Source organism: Nicotiana sylvestris, chromosome 11 (genome assembly GCF_000393655.2).
Source record: "Nicotiana sylvestris chromosome 11, ASM39365v2, whole genome shotgun sequence".
In the NCBI taxonomy this organism is placed as follows: Eukaryota; Viridiplantae; Streptophyta; class Magnoliopsida; order Solanales; family Solanaceae; genus Nicotiana; species Nicotiana sylvestris.
In genome coordinates this window covers 143,431,358-143,454,249 of record NC_091067.1, presented here as the reverse complement: position 1 = coordinate 143,454,249, position 22,892 = coordinate 143,431,358, and the positions used below count along the sequence as shown (strand labels likewise).

Sequence of the window (22,892 nt, the reverse complement as noted above, 5' to 3'; positions counted from 1 at the left end):
GTTGAAAGAATGAATAATATTTGAAATTGAAATTGAATACGAGTATCAAGTTAGAAAATGAGTTTGACCTGAACTTTACTTCAAAAAAAAAAAAAAAAGTTGAACTTCTATGATTGAAAATTATTATTTTACTTGAAATACTCCTCAAATAAGTTGAAAACTTTAATTTCATTATTTAATCTTGAAATAGAAATAATAGACCAAATTATAAAATAAAAATTTATTTTTAATAGCATATCAAATTGAAGTTGAAATAATGAAATAATTTGTATGGACAAAAGGATTGGTGGAATATACTATGTCCACATAGAACATCAATAATAGAGACCAAAAACACAGTACATCAAAATAATAAGTACAACTGTACAAACAAAAGTAAAGGTAAATCAACAGTTAAAACAAAAATAAAGGTCTTCATTATGTTCTGGATTCGAACACCAGACCCTTTGAAAGAGGGCTAAAACTCCAAGCGGCATTTACCAATTGATCTACAGGGCATACAGCTTTCGCCGACTTCACCATTTATACAAGTATGTGTAGGGTTTGTCTGTCTCCTTATTTAAGCGCCTCAGTCGTCGTTGTCAGTAGCGCATAAACCCCAACCCTCCCGCCCAATAAGCAGCTTCTCCTTAAACCCCCACACCTCACACTTCCATTCCTCTGTACTTTTTCAGTACAGAAGGAAAAAAAAAATCTTTTTGAGATGAAGAGAACACAAGAGATAATCCAATTCACTAAAGAGCCCTACATTGAAGATGTTGGTCCTAGAAAAATGTCAGTTAATTGAATTTTTATTGTTTTTTTGTTTCTGTTTTTTGTTAATGTTTTGATCAATTGTTTTTTTAATATTATTGTTGGAACAGAAAAAGCATTCAATTTTCTCTATTCTCAGAGGTGGAAATTTTGAAGTTAGGAGAAGTTGAAGTCTACCGTGGGGTTTACTATGATTCTACTAAAAAGCCTATTCCTAATGGCTTGTTAGATCCCCGCATGGTAATCCTCTTTCAACTCTAATTCACATAATAATCACATTTAAACTGATTTAGCAAAATAACCATTGAACACTGTTTACAGAAGGCCGGTCCCAACTCGTCTATATACTACTCCATCCGTTCCATTTTATGTGACGCTGTTTCCATACAACTTGTTTGTATTGTATCATATTGTTTCGATGAATACACCATTTGTTTTGGTTGTTACTTAAATTTTATTAACGACAGATTTGGTGTGGTCACGCTGTTTATTTGTTTTTCCCCCTCATTTTGTCCTTAATTATTATTTGGTAATTACATTTTACCTTTTACCCTACTCCTTTTTAATAACTCTACCTAGTATCCTACTCTTTCTTTATGTTATTGTAAGCTTATTCCTCAAATTGCTGGCTATGTGACATTGTAAAACGATATAATCTATTCAGACATTGTATTCATCGATACAATACAGTACAATACATGATGAAACAATACATAGCAACCATCGAAACAAATTGTTATTAGTACATTTCAAAAAGAATGGAACATTTCAATATTTGGAAACTGTTTAACTTTAACTTCCCATTGCACTTACTGAGAAACTTCTATAGCCATACAAATACTCCAACATATTTAAGACCAAAGATCTCAAAAGTCTTCGTTTTTTTTAATATCCATACCAAGTCAAACTATGTCACATAGAAAGTATATAATTTGTAGTTTATTGTATAGAGGTGTAGCTGTTGCTCTGGGAATTATTTTTAGGCATGCTGGGTGTATAATGCAGTTTAATCATTATTTTTGGAGCGAGTTGTTTACAGGTTTTTAGTTGCTAACAGTTTATGATCTGTGCATGTCAGTTTAAATAGTGGAGGCTAAATAAAGCTGTTTTGATTTATCATTAGATGATGGAAAGGAACAACCTTGAGCTTCATGTTTCTCTTTGAGTTTGAATAACTTTTTTTTATTTCTTTGATGCTGATTTCCGTATCTTGATTATACGAAATTTTCGATTTTCAGGGGCCTCCAAACAAGAATGGGGGTTGTGAAACTTGTCATGGGAACTTTAGAGAGTGTCCAGGTCATTACGGATACTTGGTGCTTACTCTACCTGTTTATAATGTTGGATATTTAGGCACAGTTGTGGACCTCTTGAAGTGCATATGCAAGGTGATATCTTGTTTGAACTTAACCCCTTTGATTTCTGCGGCAATAAGCTATTTGTAGTTTTCACTTAGAGGGTGTTTGGATTGGCTTATTTTAAGTGTTTATTGGCTTTTAAGCACTTTTTTTTGTGGTGTTTGACAATGATAAAAAGTACTAAAAAGCACTTACTTTAGGCATGAAAAGTACAAAAATAAGCCACAAGTCAAAAGTTGGGTATTACCAACTTATGGCATTTGGCTTTTAGCTTATAAGCTACTTTTTTAAAAGCCAATCCAAACACCCTCTTAATCTTTTCTGGTATATATCAACTTTATACAACTTCAAGAATGCAATTTAACTGGGCAGAGAGGTTGAAAATTTAGTTTTTCTTCCACATCATATTGGTAGTAGTGAGGAAAAATTGTATACAAATTGTTTAAAATTTCTTTGATTGAAAAAAAAGAAGTCATTTATAACTTTAATTTTAAGCTGTTGAATGATGAAAATTTGTGATAGTTTTATGTTAAGTTATATTTTTAGAACTGTGAAATTATTTTAGAGACATTAAGTAGAATAATGAGTAAAAGACACCTAAGTTCCCATTATTGTCAAGACAAAAATAGCAGTATATTGATCAAAACTCCATGTAATTGATGTGCCTTTTCATAATACTTGTGCAAATCTCCAAATTACAAACATAATATTCAGTTTAGAGTAGGCGTTCATTTATTATAAATTATATTAACAATAAAATTTTCAGATAATTGCAGTTGTCGTAAATATCTCATTAATATAGAATAGGATAAGAAAACATGGGTACGAGCAGATGTCCTCCAAAAAATACGTAATCTGATTTTTCCAGTTAACGATTATGAACTCTGGAGGGAAAGCCTTAAGATCTTGTAACTCTTAGTGAGAGACCTTGATTCTTATAGTCTTGTTCTTGTTTTTATTACTTTGCTTGTTGTATACTTCAAAGTTCTCATATGTCGTGGTCCAAAATAATTAGTGAAGAATGAAGTTGAGAATAATAAACATTTTTGGCTGTCATTAATTTTTTTTTTTAAAAAAAATTAAGGTTATTATGAGCATTATTATGAGGTCAAAAAACATGTCTGGTGCTTATGAACATTTTTGTTTCTAGTTGAGAAAAAAATAGAAACTCTCTTAGAGATCAAATATAAAGTCGTTTTGGTATCAAAATTTTAGTTATGGAAAATTTAAATGAAAAGTAGAAGCTGGTTTGGAGGCACAAAATATTTTTGAAACAAATTCAAAAAAGAAGTGGGGCGTACATATTATGACACTGACTTGGTCGTTTATTTATGAAATTGTTTCTCCCAAAAAAGAAAAGAAAGAGGAAAAAAGAACGAAATAGACGAGAATGACCGTGCTTGGTTTGGCAGATTTAGTGAGTCTGTTCTAGAATATGGGATGAAGAAAAGCAATTGCGATCATACGGTGTTTTATAAAAAGTCTGATGATGGTATTCTTTTATTGGTAGTATATGTTGATGACATCGTTATTACTGGAAGTGATATTACAGGAATTTCAACTCTAAAGTCTTTCCTTCACACTCAATTTCAGACGAAAGATTTAGGGCAACTAAAGTATTTTTTGGGAGTTGAAGTTACACGGAGCAAGAAAGGCATCTTCTTGTCCCAAAGGAAATATACTCTTGACTTGTTAGCTGAAACTGGTTCCTAACACACAACTCGTGAAAGAAGACGGTGAGTTATTCGAAGATCCAGAGAAATATAGGAGATTGGTTGGAAAACTGAACTATCTTACAGTAACTCGTCCCGATATCGCATACTCTGTCAGCATTGTGAGTCAGTTTATGTCTTCCCCAACAGTCAGGCATTGGGCGGCTCTGGAGCAGATTCTTTGTTATCTAAAGGGATCTCCAGGACGGGGTCTAGTATATAAGAATAATGAACACACTAACATTGAGTGTTTCACAGATGCAGATTGGGCAGGGTCAAAAGCCGATAGGAGATCCACGACAGGATTATTGCGTTTTTGTTGGTGGAAACTTGATTTCGTGGAAGAGTAAGAAACAAAATGTCGTATCTCGATCTAGTGCGGAAGCAGAATACAGAGCTATGGCACAATCTGTGTGTGAGGTTGTATGGGTACATCAACTATTAAGTGAAGTTGGCTTCCAAACTACATTGCCAGCAAAGTTGTGGTGTGATAATCAAGCTGCTCTTCATATCTCCTCTAATCCTGTATTTCACGAAAGGACTAAGCACATTGAAATAGATTGTCACTTTGTTCGTGAAAAGATTCAACAAAAGCTCATCTCTACAGGTCATGTTAGAACTGGAGATCAATTGGGAGACATTTTCACAAAAGCTTTGAATGGAGCTCGAGTTGAATATATCTGTAACAAGTTGGGCATGATCAATATATATGCTCCAACTTGAGGGGGAGTGTTGACATACAAGTTGTCTAGCACATGTATACACATGTACTACATCATAGCTAAGCACATGTATATGAGTTGTATAGTAGGTGTAATACAAGTTGTGTAGCACATGTATACACATGTACTACATCATAGCTAGCACATGTATATGAGTTGTATAGTAGGTGTAATTAGGTGTATGGCAACTAATAGATTAGGTGAATTAGTATTATAAATAGGCCTTGTAATCTTCTCTTCTAGATATGAAATATAGAACTTCTTTGGTTTCTAACAAAGTAAGAGGAAAAAAGGCAGTAATTTGAAGTTAATGTTGAAAAACTAGTAATTCTGAATTAGCATGGTAGAGGAAGTAGATGGGATGTTTGGGGAGTATGCTATTTATGCAGTAATTTTAAATTAACATGTAAAAACTAGTTTTGGAGGCAGCAGAATCTTTGAATCAAATTTAGAAGAAAGAAGAAGTGGACTCTGATGGGTTTGTTGTAGGGGAGAGATACAAATAGTTTTAAGGTGAGTTAGTTTGGGGGGAAGGTAAAAAGATGACAGATAGGGTAAGGGTAGACTTATCATGGCGTGAGGGTTTAAGGCGTGTTATATGTGCAAACACGAAATTGCCCGTTTTACGAATATAAAGAAAAAAAGCGTTGCGATGGATTTCATCTGCTGAAGGTAAAGTTAGGATGTCCTGGTGGAGAATGGTCACTGCAAAAGTTAGCTCAGATAGGGATATAGCACAGGTCACTAATTAAAATAAACATGACTGGGAATAGCAATAGAGTTGGTACAAATCGAACAATCCTGACCTCAAAAGCTAATTGGTAGTCATCCATGCCAGGACCATTTATTTGAGTCTGATACTTTCACCAAGATTCCCATGTGAAGTTGGTTAGGAGAGTAGTATTTACCAAACCAAACAAAATGAAAAAACCAAGAAAAGAAAAAGAAGAAAATGGTTTGGAGATAGTACGAGTGATATTAGTAATTTATGATGCCCTGTCAGAGTTTTGTTTTCTTTTTTCCTTCCTCTGACCGTGCTCAAGAGTTTGGTATCTACTTTGCTTGCAGTGCTTTACTATTTTTCCTTATGCAACCACTTTTTTTTTTTTTATCAGTGCTGCTCCTCAATACTTCTAGATGACAAGGAGCGTCGAGTCTTTTTGAAGAAGATGAGAAATCCAAGAACTGAGCCTTTGATGAAGAGTGAACTACAGAAAAAGGTTGTGAAAAAGTGTACTTCCATGACAAGTGGCCAGAAGAGTGTCACATGTTCCAAATGCGGATACATGAATGGTTTGATATTCTTCTTCGTCTTCATCTTTTTGGCTACAGCTAGTCCTTTGTTCTAACCTATATTACTTGGACTCTTCAAAAATGTTGTTGGGTAATTATCGGATCATCCAAATTTAGTGCATTTTTGGAGGATCCGACACGGTTGCGGCAACACTTTTGGAGAGTCCGAGCAACATAGGTTCTAACTAGATGCCATCTGCATTGCTGTTGACTATTTATTATGCATGTGCAACTATTTCTACGTGATTTTGAAGGGCATTCATTTGAATAAATCTAGGAAAATTGCTTTATCTATAATATCAAAATCAAAGTGAGCGGATATTATTTAACTTGTAAATTTGAAAAATATGTGAAAATTGGTGAAACTTTTTTCTTGAAAAATTGCTTCAGATTCTCCAAAGCTGAAAAAAAATTCCGATTTTTTCCCCAAGTAAATGTTTTTCAATTTTTCTAAAAGCTGAAATGCTATTCCAGTCTCCAGAGGTGTTTTTTTAGTTTCCTACAATAACTAAAAACTTTTATCTAGAAATGGCATTTGGTTGGAATTCTTTTTTCCACAAAAATTGATAAGGATTTTCGTAGAAGACTTTCGACACTTTATGATAACAAATGCTCCATTGTTTAGAAGGTTGGGCCTTGAATTTTTCTTGATATCTAGTGTTGAATGTTAAATTTTGTTTTAGCTTTTACGTTGAGGAATTCACATTTCTCTTTATAGAAACAATGCTGTAATACTTCTTTTGGCATGTGAATCGTATAATATGTAGATAATTCTTCAACAAAAAAATTCCTTAATACTAATTGTCAAATTCAAGCTCATTGTAACATGCATATTGCCGGTAAGACCAATAAAGAAACCAATTGTTATAATGCCTCTTGTAGATAAATAGTCACCATACCTACTAATTTACATTGGGATGGATCTTTGTTCCGAGTTGCATTTATTCTTTTTTATGCTGGATTATATTCCATAGTGGGTAAAGGTGTTAAAAAGGAAAGAGGTAGACCTAAAATCACTTGGAAGGAAGTTGTCTCAAAAGACCTACAATCTTTCGGAATCAATGCAGATTTAGCGAAAGAAAAAATTTGTATATGCAATATCAGTTACTCCGTCCCAATTTACGTGGCATCGTTTGACTAAGGACAAAGTTTAAGAAAGAAAGGAAGGCTTTTGAAACTTGTGGTCTAAAACAAGTCTTAGATATTTATGTGACTATAAATCTTCTTATTAAAGGTAACATGGAATTTTAATGTTAAATTGTTTTCAAATATAGAAAATTGATATCCTTTTTGGGACAGACTAAAAAGGAAAGAGTGCCACATAAATGGAATGGAGGGAGTAGCTAGGAATGTATTTTAGTCATGTTAAGACGTTTATTAACGTCCTATACTTTGTAGGAGTCTTCTAGCGCTATTAGATATTCTTATGCGACTAGGAAATATAGAGAATGTCTAGCACTTTTCATATTTATTTTTATGTTGTATAATGTTAATGTGAGATGATTTAAATGGGGAATAAAGTTATGGATTGATTGGTTTTTGCTTCAGTGGTTTCTCTTTATGCATAGAGTAGATACTTGCCATGTAGTTCTCTGATAAGCGATGAATTTGTTCACTAGGATAAGTAAATAAAATATCTCTGTAAGGACTCATGGAGGTAGGGGTAGGAGTAGATGGGTTATTTTCAGTGAAGTCTTTATCATAAGCTCTAGGCAAAGGATGAGTCAGAGTTTTCCATACATATCGATTTGGATTCCCATAGGACAACAAAAAAAGTTTGCTTTTTTGCTTGGTTGGCAACAAGAATTTGAGAAAAAGGCGAATTGCATATGTAAGTTGGTGCTTCGTGTGCACATGTCTAGGTGAAGATGGGGACCACATCCAACTATATTGTTAAGCGGTAACTCGCTTGTCATGTGGGATTTTGAGATGATTTATGATGCAGTGGGCCATGCTGGGTACAGTGAAGAAGGCACTCTTCAACTTGAAATTTAGAAGAACAAAAGAGAATTTGAAGAGCATGAGATGTTGCACTACTAGGATTTATTTGGGTTATGTGGAACGAAAGTAATAGGAGAACATAGAGAACGACTATGTACACTTGAGGATTAGCCTGTCATTCCTAGTTTCTTTTTGGTGCACCCATGAGATTCCAATGTATATAGAAGATTCTGTATCATTCATAGAGACTCATATTATGTTGTAAATTCTCTAGTTTTTTGTATATTGTTTGTATACGAGAGATTTTTCCATTATTAATAAAAGTATTTACCTTAAAAAAAATGTCGAAGCTTATATAATTTTTGTTGAATTGTGTGACCATCCCATCCAAAAAATTAAGCCGTTAGGGATATCACACTTATTTACTTAATTATGTATTCAACATGCCCACTCACGTGCATATCTGAGTTTTTTTCATGAGCCAATCACATGGAAATCCTCTTTGATAATCTGTAGCGATGGGACTCGAATTCGGAACCTCTGCTTGCTAGTATGCAATGTTGAAGTGTGTGACCAACTTATATAAAAGCTTAAACCGTCAGCGAGCACTTTTGATAAGTATTAAGATATTATATAAATACTTGAACTAAGCTAGTGGAACAAGCGTAGTTGCAAATTGCGTCTCTTTTTAGCATTGTATCTACTTCATTTACATTAACCAGTTTTCACCAAAAAGCCACCAAAAAATACATCTATGTTTAAGGCTATGAATGCTTCTTCTTTTTCTTAATTATGCCTTCAACAATTTCGAATGGTTGGGCTGAAAATTTTATTAGATATAGGGGAGGCTGTGGGTGCTCTATGGTTTTTGCATGGTGATAGTATCTTCATGACCTCATTGTTTATCTTATTCTTTTATTTTATTATAATTGTTAGGTATGGTGAAAAAGGGTCAGTTAAAAATCATCCATGAACGAGGAAATCGTTTCTTGGACGAGTTTAATGCGGCTATCTCTCACAAGATAGATCTCAAGACATCTGTTAGTGTGCCTCCAGAAATTGATCCAAAAGCAGTTTACTCCCTTTTTAAGAATATGTCTGATGAGGTATTGTTTGATATTTGTTAATTTTTGTACTCCTTTCTCTCATTTTTTTATGTGCAATCCTTTATTCTTCTTTTTACCATTGTTCTCTCATTGTTTCACATGCAGGATTGTGAGCTACTCTACCTCAGCGATAGACCAGAAAAACTTCTTGTCACAAGTATCCCAGTGCCACCAATAGCTATTCGCCCTTCAGTATTTGTGGATGGTGGAACACAGAGGTCATATGCAATTATTTGTCTTATAAATTTTTAATTTGATCTAGATATTCGTAGACAATATAAGATATTTTAATGCACAGATTTTCCCCCCACTTGAAAGTTTTTAAGTTGTTTATAATTTTCTGTTCTGTCAATTTTGGTCATAAGTAGCTGTTTTACTTGTTTTGGGATGTAAACTTTTCGAGGTGTAGGTCGTCGACAATCTTATGTTTGCCCGAGATATAAAAATATGACAAACAAACGTCTAGTGTTGGAGGAGATTGGCAGTAATCAGGATATTTTGTGACTAATTGTTACATCGCTGACCTAACATAGGCTAAATAATTTCTAATTGGACATTGAGACCCCATTTGTTTCTGTTGAGATTAAGACGTATGAATCTGGATACACGTCTCAATGGTAAGATGTGTATTAGGATTAAGACATCTAAATATTAAGATGTTGTATTAAGATTTGAATACTAAATAATTAAGATTGCTTGTTTTCTTAACATTTGGGTGTAAAAAAGTTTTTTTTTTATTTGAAATTAATAGATATGAAATTCAAATAAAATACTAATTAATCTAATAATATATCAACAAACAACAACAACAACAACCACCCAATATAATCCCAAGTGGGGTCTGGCGAAAGTAGGATGTACGCACCTTTACCCCTATCCTGGAAGGACAGAGAGGCTGTTTCCGATAGACCCTCGGATAAAGAAGGTGAGAGAAACCCGGATAGCAAGTAATGACAAGACAAATAATTAGAAAACTAAATCGAAGATAGCAATAGAGAATATGAAAGGAAATAATATATCAACAACATAATTTTTAAAAAATTATATGGTGTTTGGTGGTGATGATGACTAGTGGGTTGTGGGCAGGGGCGGAACCACGTTATATCAAGAGGGTTCAACTGAACCCGCTTCGTCAAAAAAAAATTTGGTGTTTATATGTATAAATTTTATATAAAAGTAGAAGGTATAACAAAAATGAATCCGCTTGGGAAGACATTAAGGCTGTGGTCCAGCGGTCTAGCAAGGTCATTTGTTTCCAAGAGAGTTGAAATCGATTCCCGCAGGCGTGTGTTATTGTACTTTTAGTTTTTCTAAAGCCACGAGAGTGCATGCATTAATGCATGACACTTCGTGCATTAAAACATTAGATAATTCCTAGGTCCTTGTAGTCGCAACAGACTTCTCTATTGTGAGTATAATATTTTAGTTTATTAACTTTATCATTTATTATTTTTGAGATCTACTATTGAAACATTAATAATAATTAAGGTTATATTATTTATTGTTAAATAATAATTTTTAAAAGTTACTTGTACGTGTAAATTCATGACTGCATGTTTTATATTATAGTTTAACAATTGTGCAATTCATAAAGTTGTATGCCCTCTTTTTGGATAGGTGAAATTTAGGTTTCTTTGCTTTTTATATAGTTATTTATTCGTTTAGTAAATTCTATGTTTATTTTGTTTCAAATTTCTATATTTTTATTGCTATTAACTATAAGAGTAAGCACAAAAATCTAACTGAAGACTAAAAAGGAAAATTTGAGGTCTTCTATGATTTTCACCCGGGGGATGTGAATGATTTTCACCCTTCTTTAAAAAAAAAGAAAGTAGAATACCACCTCAAAATGAAAATTTTCAGGAGTATTATGGGAATTAACAAAAAATTATAATTACTAATGTCGATTACTTATGGGGCTTCAATATTTTTTTTGACCCGACTTGAATAAAATTCTGGATCCGCCACTCGTTGTGGGTGCTGACTGGGAGTAGTGGTTGGTGGTAGTGTTAGCTGACGGTGGTAGTTGTAGGTAGTAATTAGTGGTGATGATGGCAGGGCGATAGTGGTTAACGATGGTGGTAGTTGGTGGTGGCGGCTTATAATTGTGGTGGATGATTGTGGTATCTAATGGTGGTGGTGACTGATATAGGTGGTTGATTAGTGGTGGCAGGTGGTGGATGATGGTGATTGTCGGTAGTGATTAGTGGTTGTTATGGTAATGGTAGTGATGATTGTAAATGGTGTCCAGTGATGGAAACGGCTGACTGTGGTGACCAGCAGCGACAGTTGTGGCTGAGTAAGGTGGTTGTGTCTTGTGAGTGGTGGATAGTGGGCAGTGGTAGTTAATAATGACGGGCGGTGCTACTGGCGATGACGACGATTAGCGATGAAAGTGGATGAAGTGGTGGTGAAATGCCATTTTTGCAGAAATCTCAGAATGGGTAGCATCTTAATGATATTAATACTTTGTTGTAAGTCTTGATAGTTCAGATTTATTCAGACCCATCAAATGGTTGTAAAATAAAAAAATAGTCACACTTAATGATTGAGAGATGAATGTTTAATAGCCTGTTTAGCCAAGCTCCAAAATCAGCTTATTTTGAGAAGTGTTACTTTTTTCAAAAGTACTTTTAGTTTGTGTTTGGCTTAATTAATTTAAAACGCACTTCTGAGCGGCAATTAGTGTTTGGCCAAGCTTTTAAAAAGTGTTTCTAAGTGTATTTTTCTCAAAAATGCTTTTGGGGAGAAGTTATTTTTTTCTACTTGTCCAAAACCGCTTCTACTCAAAAACACTTTTTTTTTCTTCTAAAAGCTTGGCCAAACACTTCAACTTTAAAAAAAAAGCACTTTTTTTTTGGTTGAAAAAAGTGCTTTTGGCTTTAGAGAAGCTTGGCCAAACATGCCATAAGATTTAGACATAAAAAACAAACTTTAGTTAATGACTGAAATATGAATGATTAAAATTCAAACCTTCATTGAGTGCAAACAAATGAGGCCTAAGCATAGTTTAATTACGTTGTGATTGTGAACAACAATTTTCAGCGTTAATTTATAGTCCACGGAAACTTGATTCCTAATATTATGGCCGATATTCCTCTCATTTTTGTAGCTTTACATGATTGACACGTTGATATATCTATCCATATTCTGATAGATGGTCAAATTACCACTTGAAGTCTGACTTTGTCCTTTGCAGTGTTATTATCTTTGAATTACCACTTAATGATTGAGATCTGATTATTAGGATTCAGACCTAAAAAATAAACACACTTAATGACTGAGATATGAATGATTAAGATTTAGACCTTCATTAATTGTAAACAAATGAGGACTAAGCATAGTTTTATTGCTTTGTGATATTGAACAACAATTTTCAGTGTTAACTTTTAGTCTATGAAACTCGAGTCCTGATTTTATGGCCAAATCATTCAGCTTTTCATGATTAATACGTTGATATAGACTCTCAAATTACCACATGAAGCTTTGTCCTTTGTAGTGTTATTATCAGTCACCGTATGATTCAAATACTTTTGTTAATGCCTTGAAGTTGTTCAATTGCATGTTGCAGCAATGAGAACGACATCACAGAGAGGCTTAAGCGTATTATTCAAGAAAATGCCAGACTTCTCGAAGACATTTCTGATACCAGTTTTCAAAACAAGAGTCTGGTATTTTTTAGTTCACTTCCTGATCTTTTGTGATCAAAGACTTCCTTCTCATTTTGAAAATCAATGATTCAGTGTTATCAATTATCAGCTTTTTGTAGCTTCTTTTTTTGGTTAATTAGATGGAAATCTTAATATACTTTTCATGGACTTTATATTCAATATGTGCTGTATTGCTGCTATGTTATAGTCGAACTCTGCATACTGGAATGAGAAGTACTAGGCATGTTTTGATATCTATTGCATCTCACCCATTGCCAAAATATTTTACATTGCATATCGACATTTTAGGAGTCCATTTTCTTATAAGTGATGTTCAGAAACCTAATATGATTATATCTCCCGTTCCATAATTGTGGGTGGCTATTTGTGGTTGGTTTTTCTTACAACAAGTATAGAGTAGAGTGTTAAGAGGAATCTCAATTGGTCTTACTCCTTATTGAAGTTGTTGAGTTATATAAAATCCTCATTAGATAAATAAGAACATCCAAATTATAAAGATTTTGGGCCGCTTCACCCTTTGCATGAATGTTTCAGTTGGATGCTTAGGTCTTTAGTGTGGTATCTCAGACACACTTTGTTAATTCTGAAGAACATTTACCTTGAGTCTGATTCAGCCTCAAAAACTAGCTCATTTGGTGAAAATTGTACTCGACCACATGAGAATTTCTGCTTCTGCCAGCTTTTTTTCACCATGCCAGTTTCTGTTAACTCTTATCAGGTTCTCAGCATGTTATTTCTAGCATCATCTTTTGCCGGCTGTGGAAAAGCACCAGTTGATAACTTTATTTCTAAGTTAGAGATGTACTTTAAGATATTTATGATGCAATAGCATGCAAATTACAACTGATGGGAATTCTTTCATATATTATGCACTTTAACACTGGTGGGTTAGTCCTTTGTACTTGCTGGCTTAGCAGTTTAAGTTGTCCTCAGGGGGTGAATACTAATACCAGGGTTACATTCTCTCCTATCCAAATTGACCTTTTACTTCCATAATATGAATTTGAGAATTTATCCATTTATACCTGTGGAGATAGCTGCAACAATAGATTTTAAACCTATGTTAGGTAAATTATTTATCAAATTGTTTTAGAACTGTTGAAACGGAAAAGCCTTGTGCTTTTGTTAAATCTTGGTATATCCGCACACTATTGCAAATTACTGTGTCTTCAAGATTAAATGTCTAGGATAGTGTCGGGTAGATTTCTGAATCTAACTACTGTATAAGCGATTCGACTAGGTTTGTCTGGTAGTTTTGTTAGTTCTGCCAAATCCTAGCACTACTTCACCAAATTATCTCCTTTTGGAAAGATATACCTGTTTCTTTTTATAGTCTTATTGAACACTATGGCAGTCACTCGAGAGTCTAGATATCAATCCTGCTAACTGTGTGCCAAGCTTTCTATTCCCTGGTGAACACTACAAAATGATCATGCATTTTTTGACATTGGTTTGACATAGTTACTGAATGTTTAATATGAGCTTTTCCTATGAGAGATATATGTCAGCAAAAGGTGTCTATTTAGGCTGCACTCGAGGCGCGTAACAGGCAGGGTTTTTCCAAACGTTAGAGCTATTTGGAAGTTTTGTACCGTGCATGGATAATTGTCAATTTTCTGATGCATTAGGACCAGATGTTTTCTGCCTATTCATGCTACCTTCCTGTTTTTTTGGCTTACTAGATGTTACAACTTTGATATAGAATGCTTGGGTTGGTCTGCAAATGGAAGTTGCACAGTATATAAACAGTGATGTTCGTGGAGTGCCACTACATTTGCAAGCTAGTAAACCAATGAGTGGTTTCACTCAACGCCTTAAAGGAAAGCAGGGACGATTCCGTGGAAATCTCTCGGGGAAGCGTGTGGAATATACTGGCCGAACTGTTATATCTCCTGATCCAAATTTGAAAATTACAGAGGTCTGCCATGAAACTATTGTTTGATCAATATTGGTCGTTTTATTTCACTGTGAAGGTAGAATCACAAATAAATATGCAGGTTGCCATTCCAATACTGATGGCTCGAATTTTGACATATCCTGAGCGAGTTTCACAGCACAACATAGAGAAGTTGAGGCAATGTGTTCGTAATGGACCAAATAAATATCCTGGTGCAAAGTTTATCAAGCATCCTGATGGAACTGAGATGTATGAAGTATTAATTTTTTTAACCCCTTCCTGTAAAACACATCCATAAATCTTCTAAAGCCTGTCTTAATTGTATAATGCAGATCGTTGATGTTCTCTTCTAGAAAGCGTCATGCTGATGAATTGAAATTTGGTTATATTGTTGATCGGCATCTGGAAGATGGAGATATAGTCCTGTTTAACAGACAGCCAAGTCTTCATAGGATGTCAATCATGTCTCATCGGGTGACTATTATTTGATCAAATGATGTGTGAATGGACGTTTTGTTCGTGCGGGCAGTGGATTAATTCTGCTTTTAAATTTTAAATTTTTAATTTTTCCGTCAGGCAAGGATAATGCCATGGCGCACATTGAGATTTAATGAATCTGTATGCAATCCTTATAATGCTGATTTTGATGGGGACGAGATGAATATGCATGTGCCACAAACAGAAGAGGCGAGAACAGAGGCTCTTATGTTAATGGGGGTAAGTTTATTCCTTCCGTCCATCTTTACCTGACATATGTGAAGAATTGAGTAAAATGGTAGTGGTTTGAGTTAGCTAGACAAGTATTTGAATTAATAGTAATGTGAAAAAGAGAAGTCCAGTTGAGAAAAGGCGGCATCTTAGTGTTTTGAGGGTAAACATTTGATGTGTTGAGAAAAGTGTCAACCTTTTGTGGTTGGACTAAGACAGAAATATGGCATATACTATCCAACCGATACAAAGTCTGTTTTGACTAACATTTTCAATTGTATTCAAATTTTAAGAGAAGTAATTTGCTTGGTATAGTCCTCACAATAAAAAATTTCTTGGTATGGTCCACAGTTTTATTTTATATACATAATGTAGTACAATTTCTGGGAAGAACCAAAAATTTAGATTCAATATGGGATGATGATATGCCGGGTTGGGTGTTTTCATTCCATTTATGCAGCTTACAGCTTGTTTGGATGGTTGTTACCTATTGTATTGTATCGTATTGTCACTTTAAATACAATGTTTGTTTTGATTGTTACTTAAATTTTATTGTATCGTATCGTCAAATCCGTCCGTACATAATGATGAAAAGTCACTTTATGGAACGACGGATTTGGTGTGGCGGCGGCGTTACCTTGCTTTTTTTCTCTCATCTTGCCCTTCCTTATTATTAAATAATCATATTTTATCCTTTACCCTACTCTTTTATATAATAATTTTACTCCATATTCCTATTTTTTCTTAGTAATATTGCAAGTTTATTCTTCATATTGTCGGTGCATGACATCATGAAACGACGATAAACGATACAATCTATCCAAATATTGTATTTATCAAACAATACAATACAATACAATATGATACGATACATTATAAAACGATATGTAACAACAATCCAAACAAGCTGTTAGAGTTTACTGCTTCAGGACATCTATTTGACTGACGACCGTGATGTCTCAAAATCTCCATTTTCTCGATGTAGTTTGCTTTTTCCCTTTCCCAAAGCAAGGTGACTTATCTTTTCCCCTGTCTACTCAATCTTTTTGTGATCGATACTTTCGTTTCCTGTTGGGGATAAAATATAGATTTGCTTGTTCCATTGTCAATGGTGTTGTCTGTCTGAAAGCTCCATTGGCGTATCAGGATGGTGTCATCTTATATCATGATGACATCCCTAGCTGCTGCTTCCTAGCTGAAGTTATTTAATTGGATGTATAGGCATATGTTACAAGATCTAGGGGGAGGGATTTGGTTCTTCTTCTAATTTTCCTTTATTCCAGATTTTTTCTCAAGGCTTTTTATGTGAGGTCAAGGTTTCATTATCTATGCTTTAGTAATCTTACTTTTCGGTTAGAAAGTTTACTGATAATTGGCTATAAAAAAAAATTCCTGAAAATTATAATTGGAAACTTAAAAGGCAGACCCTTCAAAACTCTATTTTTTCATGATATTTTGTGTATAATGGGGCAGAAATTGTTTCGATATCCTCTAACTATGACCAAAACAGGATATGAAGAAATATCGAACTTGTTCTTTGCTTGTCCCTACATTAGTTTTCTCCTTCAAGTGTTTGTGATGGTAATGCAGGTTCAAAACAATTTATGCACTCCGAAGAGTGGAGAAATTTTGGTTGCTTCTACCCAGGATTTTTTGACGTCTTCCTTTCTCATCACGAGGAAGGACACATTCTATGATCGCGCTTCCTTTTCACTTATATGCTCATATATGGGCGACGGAATGGATCCTATAGATTTACCAACTCCAGCACTGATTAAGGTTGGTAACTTCGAAAGAGTTTGTGAACTTTTACTTCTGCTTGCTGCCTAATTGATGAAGTTTTCATTTTCAAACATTCTTCTTTGATCCTCTTTCTATTCCTCCATGTGCTCCTTTCATGTTTCCAACTTGATTGATGATTGATCAGACATAAGGTTTCACAAGCCAATGAAGTGTTTTCACAGAACTTTGAAAATTCTAAGTAGCAATTGCACAGTTCAACATGTGAACTGCAATGATTATCAAGAATAAATCAATTATGAAATACTTTTCTTGGAAGTGCTTTCACAAATATTATGCATATGGATGTGCCATTTGCATTTTTTTAATTTTAGAAGTTTAGGTATTCTTTCAATTAATTCTTTTTTCCGTTCAATTGATATCTTTTTTATTGTTTTTATGTTAGAATGTTAGTGTTGAAGAGACAATTTAGTAAATAAAGTGTGCTCTCTCTAATAGTTTGAAATTTTAGATGAGATGGTCACACACTTCAACATGGTATCAGAGCAGGCATAGGTCCTGTGTTCGAGTCTCACTGCAATCATTACAGAGAATGAATTTCCACGTGCTTGGCCAATGAAAATATGAATGAAGCCTGTGGAGGGGGCGTGTGAAAAGACAATTAAGTAAATAAAGTATGCTATCTCTAATATCTTAAGCTTTTAGATGAGATGGTGATGTACTTTCAAAGTTTTGCACCTCTCAAGCACAAAGAAGAGAGAAAAACAAAAGCACCCTGCGAAAGTTTTTTCACAAAACGAGCGAAAGCGTTCTTCAAACTCACGTTAGAAGAATGTAAGATGAAAAGAAACCCCACCCACACGTTCCTCAATCCCACAAGATTGCAAGAAGCGTTGAATGAGCGAAGAAGAGGAAACGAAAGAGTCAATCACGTTTTGAAGCTAATGCTCAAAGAAACTAATCACCAATGTTTATTTTCAGCATATTGAGCCCTTTAAATAGGCCTTACAATGAGTATAATTGATGAGGTTAAGGAAAACTAATCCTAGTTGAACTAGAATAAGAAAAAGGTTAAGAAAAACTTATTCTAACTAAAATAAGAAAAGGTATAAGTGTTGTCAAAAGCGCGCTTAAACCCTGAAGCGAGGCTCAAAGCATGTTGAGCGCTTCGCCTCGCTTTGTGGGCGCTTTAGTGTGGCATCAAAGGTCTAAGGCATACTTTTCCTTGTCAATGAGTGTAATCCTGAAAATGTGTCATTAAACAATTGATATTTCACTTTATCATAAATTTTTTGCAATTTTTTTGTCCATATATTTGTTATTTATGCGTATAATTATTAAGCTTGGACTACATATACATATTTTTACTTTTTCTCCGGTTGCGCCTTTTTCATTAAAGCCCACACTTTATTTGCGCTTTGCGATTAAAAACTCCAACGGACCTTAGAGCTTTTTTGCGCTTTTCGCCTTTGATAACATGGGGTATTCTAGTAAGGATGGGATATTAACTAACAATCCTAGTTTGACTAGACTATAAATATAATCCTACCGAAACAAGAATTAAATTACTACGAAACAAGAAATAAGAAATCTTAATCTTCAAGGAAAAGAAATCCTAATCTTGAATGGATTCTTGGCTTCTTGAATTTCTTGGATTCTTGACCTTCTTGATTTTGCATCTGGTCACACACTTCTACAGTTAGAATACTGTTTGCGTATATACTCTTACAGTGGAAGAATGTTTTAAGCATTGTTTAAAGTCTATAAAAGCATATATGCATAAAAAACTTGTCTTCCCTTATTTCTCATCTATTGTCCATGTTTTTAGTTTCTGCGACTACTTTATTCCCTGGAAGCGTGGACGGCTTTACTTTGGAATGCTGGCTTGGTGATCAACAGGTCTTTACATGGTTTTCTGAGGAAAATATATGTTTCCTAGGGGGTTGAAAAAAATTGACACTCCCAATCTGCTGTGAAGGGAAGGCAGTGTAGTGGTTGTGGAAAGGGTGTGCAAAGAATCGGATGGGCTGGCAATGAACTTTTGTTTCCTTTTTTTTGGTTGGTCTTGGGGCTGCCTTACCCAGCATAAGCAGACTAACACCTTTTAGCTTTTGCAAGCATGTGTAGTTACTAGCTACCTCTTTGTATTTTTCAGTAAAGATATAACAGTGAGGCTTTTGTAGACTCATTATGGCAAGAACTTTTTAGGAATTTGCTGGTTATGGGACTTCCTTACCCACACCATCAGCAGATCTCCACTTTTTTGCTTTGCAAGTATGCGTCGGTGCCTCTTTCCATCTGTCAGTAAAGAAGCATGCGAGGCCTTTGTAGTTCATCATAAAGTAGTACTCTGGAATTAGGTTTTTGACCTGTGTCTCATGAGGGCTTGTCGGATTTGTGGGTGGAATAGTCCGTAGATGGCCATACTTCCCCCCCTAATGTGCTCTCTCTCTCTCTCTCTCTCTCTCTCACACACACACACACACACACACACAGAGAGATTGTGTTAACCCAAGTAGTAGATAAGTGTGTAATTGAGAGGAAGAAAAGGAAATCGGAGGGGGGGGGGGATTGGGGATGTGGTCCTTGAGAGAGGTGCTTTGGAGAATGGCTGGGGGCAGTTGTTTCAACAATTTCTTTCCGTATTTTCTTAATATCGTTTAGTTTATTTTATTCTTTGGCAACATAGAGTTAGCGAAGAGAGTAGTTGCCCTAATTAAGGAAACTATTAGTGACATTTGACCTTTTATGTTAATACTGCTAAAATTCAAAAATATCATTTGATTGAAAATTTTGATCTTTGAAGCTTTTGGCGGAAGCAACAAATCATCATTCTTCCTAGATATTTGATTTGGATTGGAATATGCATATTAGCACTAACCAAAATCATAGTGCACACCCTTCTTTTTTTTTTATTAGTAGGTATGGTTTGGTTGAGTTTTGTTTCCATCTTTTTTTACGTTCTGAAGCCAGTAGAATTTACTGTTTGTCTTGTCTTTGGATGTTCGAATGACTGAGATGGCTTTTTACAGCCGGTTGAGCTTTGGACTGGGAAACAACTCTTTGGCGTGCTGCTGCGTCCATATTCAAAGATGAGAGTCTATGTAAATCTAACAGTCACAGAAAAGAGTTACAGCGGGAAAGGGGAAACAATGTGCCCAAGTGATGGATTTGTTTATTTCCGTAATAGTGAACTGATCAGCGGGCAACTCGGGAAGGCTACATTAGGTCAGTTTACCTTTAGTGCCCATTCAATCGAAACTGACATAATTTTTATATTATTTGCCATATAATTTGATTTTGTTGATTCCCCTCATGAGGTACATGTGCAAAACGCCACCTGCTTATGCACTATTGTTGCTATAGCACAGCCTTAATCTTTTCTCGTACCCTTTGATTGATTACATTGGAAGGAGTTCTCACGTGTATTGTCCTTTTAACTTATGGTCTGTTCTTTTTTTGGATTTCAAGACCGTAATCAATAATGAAGTGACAGTAGTTGTTATTTGTGTGAGATGACAACAGGAAATGGAAATAAGGATGGTCTATACTCTGTTCTGTTGAGGGACTACAAGTCACATGCTGCTGCAACATGCATGAATCGGCTTGCAAAATTAAGGTGCGCTAGTTAGATTCAGATCAGCCATTTACTTCTGCATTTTGCTGTCAACTGAAGTTAATCTTTTATGCTGACATTAGAGAAGTGTACTTCATACTTCAGCTTTGTAGTTGGTATTTAGACTTTTAGATGAAAATAAATGATTGGAGGATCTCAATTTCACTGAGTAAGATCAAATGTAACACACTTTTTGTCCTTCTTACTTGTAGTTGGATACGAATGTCTAACTAGAGGCGGATCCAGGATTTAAATCCAATGGGGTCAATTTTAAGGTTTTTAACATTGAACCCATTATATTTTTAAAATTATGGGTTCATATCTACTATTTTTGCAATTTTAATGAATTTTTACATGCAAATTTTTACTCCGCGTCGAAAATTATGGGTGCAGTTGAACCCGTAAATTATACACTACATCCGCGCCTGTGTCTAATAAGGGTTCTTGCTGTGATTGATTTTAGCAAGTTTACTGTGTATGTTAAGGATTTGGTGCGTCTAGGTTAGCACTAGGAGGTCAAAGGAACATCACAACAACACCACCAACAACAAACCCAGTGTAATCCCACAAGTGGGGTTTGGTGAGGGTAGTGTGTACGCAGACTTTACCCCTACCTTACGAAGATAGAGAGAGTGTTTCCAGAAGACCAACCTCGGCTCAAGGAACAGTGAAACTAAAGCAACAAACAATTGTAACAACAAGATAGCATGGTAATGGAAACGAATAACACAACATGTACGAATAGGAAACAGGAATAAGAAAATACAACAATAGAACCAGTAAAACAGGCAAGCTTAGGAGCGACTCACGACTAACTCTCAACTTTCCACCCTAATACTCGTCCTCCACACTTTCCTATCGAGGATCATGTCCTCGGTAAGCTGAAGCAGTGACATCAGTGGCGAATCTAGGCATTTTCCCAAGTGTGTTCAAATTTAAAGGAAGTGAAAAAAATTCACGACAAAGGGTGTTCAATATGTGTTATATACCTCTAAAATGTAATATTTTACCTATGTACATAGTGTAATTTTTCGACGAAGGGTGGTCAATTCACCACCCTTATGACCATGTGGCTTCGCCACTGAGTGACATGTCTTGCCTAATCACCTCACCCCAATACTTTTTAGGCCTACCCCTACCCTTCTTCAGACCCGCCATGGTCAACCTCTCACACCTCGTAACTGGGGAAGCTATGTCTTGCCTCTTCACATGCCCAAACCATCTCAGTCTCGATTCTCGCAACTTGTCCTCCACGGGGGGGCCACTCCCACCTTATCCATAATAACTTCTGTGAGAAAGCACGAGAGAAAAATATTACTACTTAATTAAAGTGTTGTACAACCCTATTTATATACAGTGATTACATAGTAATAGGTATCTACTTCCCGATGTGGGACACTATACATGACTAACTACTTAACACTCCCCCTCAAGCCGGTGCATATAAATCATATGTACCGAGCTTGTTACAGATTTAACTAATACGAGAACCAGTAAGAGACTTAGTGAAAATATCTGCTAGCTGATTATTCGACTTTACAAACTTTGTAATAATATCTCTTGAGAGTATCTTTTCTCTAACAAAGTGATAGTCGATCTCAATGTGTTTCGTTCTCTCATGGAACACCGGATTTGACGCAATATGAAGAGCAGCTTGATTATCACACACCAGTTCCATCTTGCTGATTTCTCCGAACTTCAACTCCTAGAACAACTGCTTGACCCAAACTAGCTCACATGTTGCCATAGCCATGACCCGATATTCGGCTTCGGCGTTAGATCGAGCAACTACATTCTGTTTCTTGCTCTTCCAAGAGACCAAATTACCTCCTACTAGAACACAATATCCAAGCATAGAACGTCTATCAGAAGGTGATCCTACCCATCAGCATCTGTGTACCCAACAATTTGCTCGTGGCCTCGATCCTCGTACAGTAACCCTTTGCCTGGAGCTGACTTTATATACCGAAGAATGTGAACAGCTGCATCCCAGTGACTATCACAGGGAGAATCCATAAATTGACTTACAACCCTCACCGGAAAAGAAATGTCAGGTCTAGTCACTGTGAGGTAATTCAGTTTTCCAACCAACCTCCTATCTCGTAGGATCTCTAAGAGGCTCCCCCTGTCCAGGCAGAAGCTTAGCATTCGGATCCATAGGAGTGTCAACAGGTCTGCAACCCATCATTCTAGTCTCCTCAAGAATGTCTAAGGCATGCTTCCGCTGTGAAATAACAATATCTGAGCTAGACTGAGCGACCTCAATACCTAGAAAATACTTCAATCTGCCCAGATCCTTAGTCTGGAAGTGCTGAAAGAAATGCTGCTTCATATTAGTAATACCATCTTGATCATTGCCAGTAATAACAATATTA

General features: G+C 35.4%; 1 protein-coding gene across 2 annotated transcripts in view; it reads left to right on the top strand.

The window, feature by feature from the left end:
• Window positions 1–431: 431 nt before the first annotated feature.
• The window catches only part of LOC104246271 (DNA-directed RNA polymerase III subunit 1), a 40,635-nt gene continuing 18,174 nt past the window's right edge, over window positions 432–22,892 (top strand). The window contains exons 1-14 of one of the 2 annotated variants that reach the window (XM_070162431.1): window positions 432–774; window positions 864–993; window positions 1,992–2,141; window positions 5,661–5,838; window positions 8,716–8,885; window positions 8,991–9,103; window positions 12,457–12,556; window positions 14,259–14,474; window positions 14,554–14,702; window positions 14,786–14,927; window positions 15,030–15,170; window positions 16,752–16,940; window positions 19,934–20,129; window positions 20,427–20,520. In XM_070162431.1, coding sequence (XP_070018532.1) covers window positions 704–774; window positions 864–993; window positions 1,992–2,141; window positions 5,661–5,838; window positions 8,716–8,885; window positions 8,991–9,103; window positions 12,457–12,556; window positions 14,259–14,474; window positions 14,554–14,702; window positions 14,786–14,927; window positions 15,030–15,170; window positions 16,752–16,940; window positions 19,934–20,129; window positions 20,427–20,520 — 2,039 coding nt within the window. In that variant the 5' untranslated portion in view covers window positions 432–703. Of the gene's footprint in view, window positions 775–863; window positions 994–1,991; window positions 2,142–4,847; window positions 5,218–5,660; window positions 5,839–8,715; window positions 8,886–8,990; window positions 9,104–12,456; window positions 12,557–14,258; window positions 14,475–14,553; window positions 14,703–14,785; window positions 14,928–15,029; window positions 15,171–16,751; window positions 16,941–19,933; window positions 20,130–20,426; window positions 20,521–22,892 lie in introns of those variants that run through there. The other variant, XM_070162432.1, reaches the window with a different exon arrangement.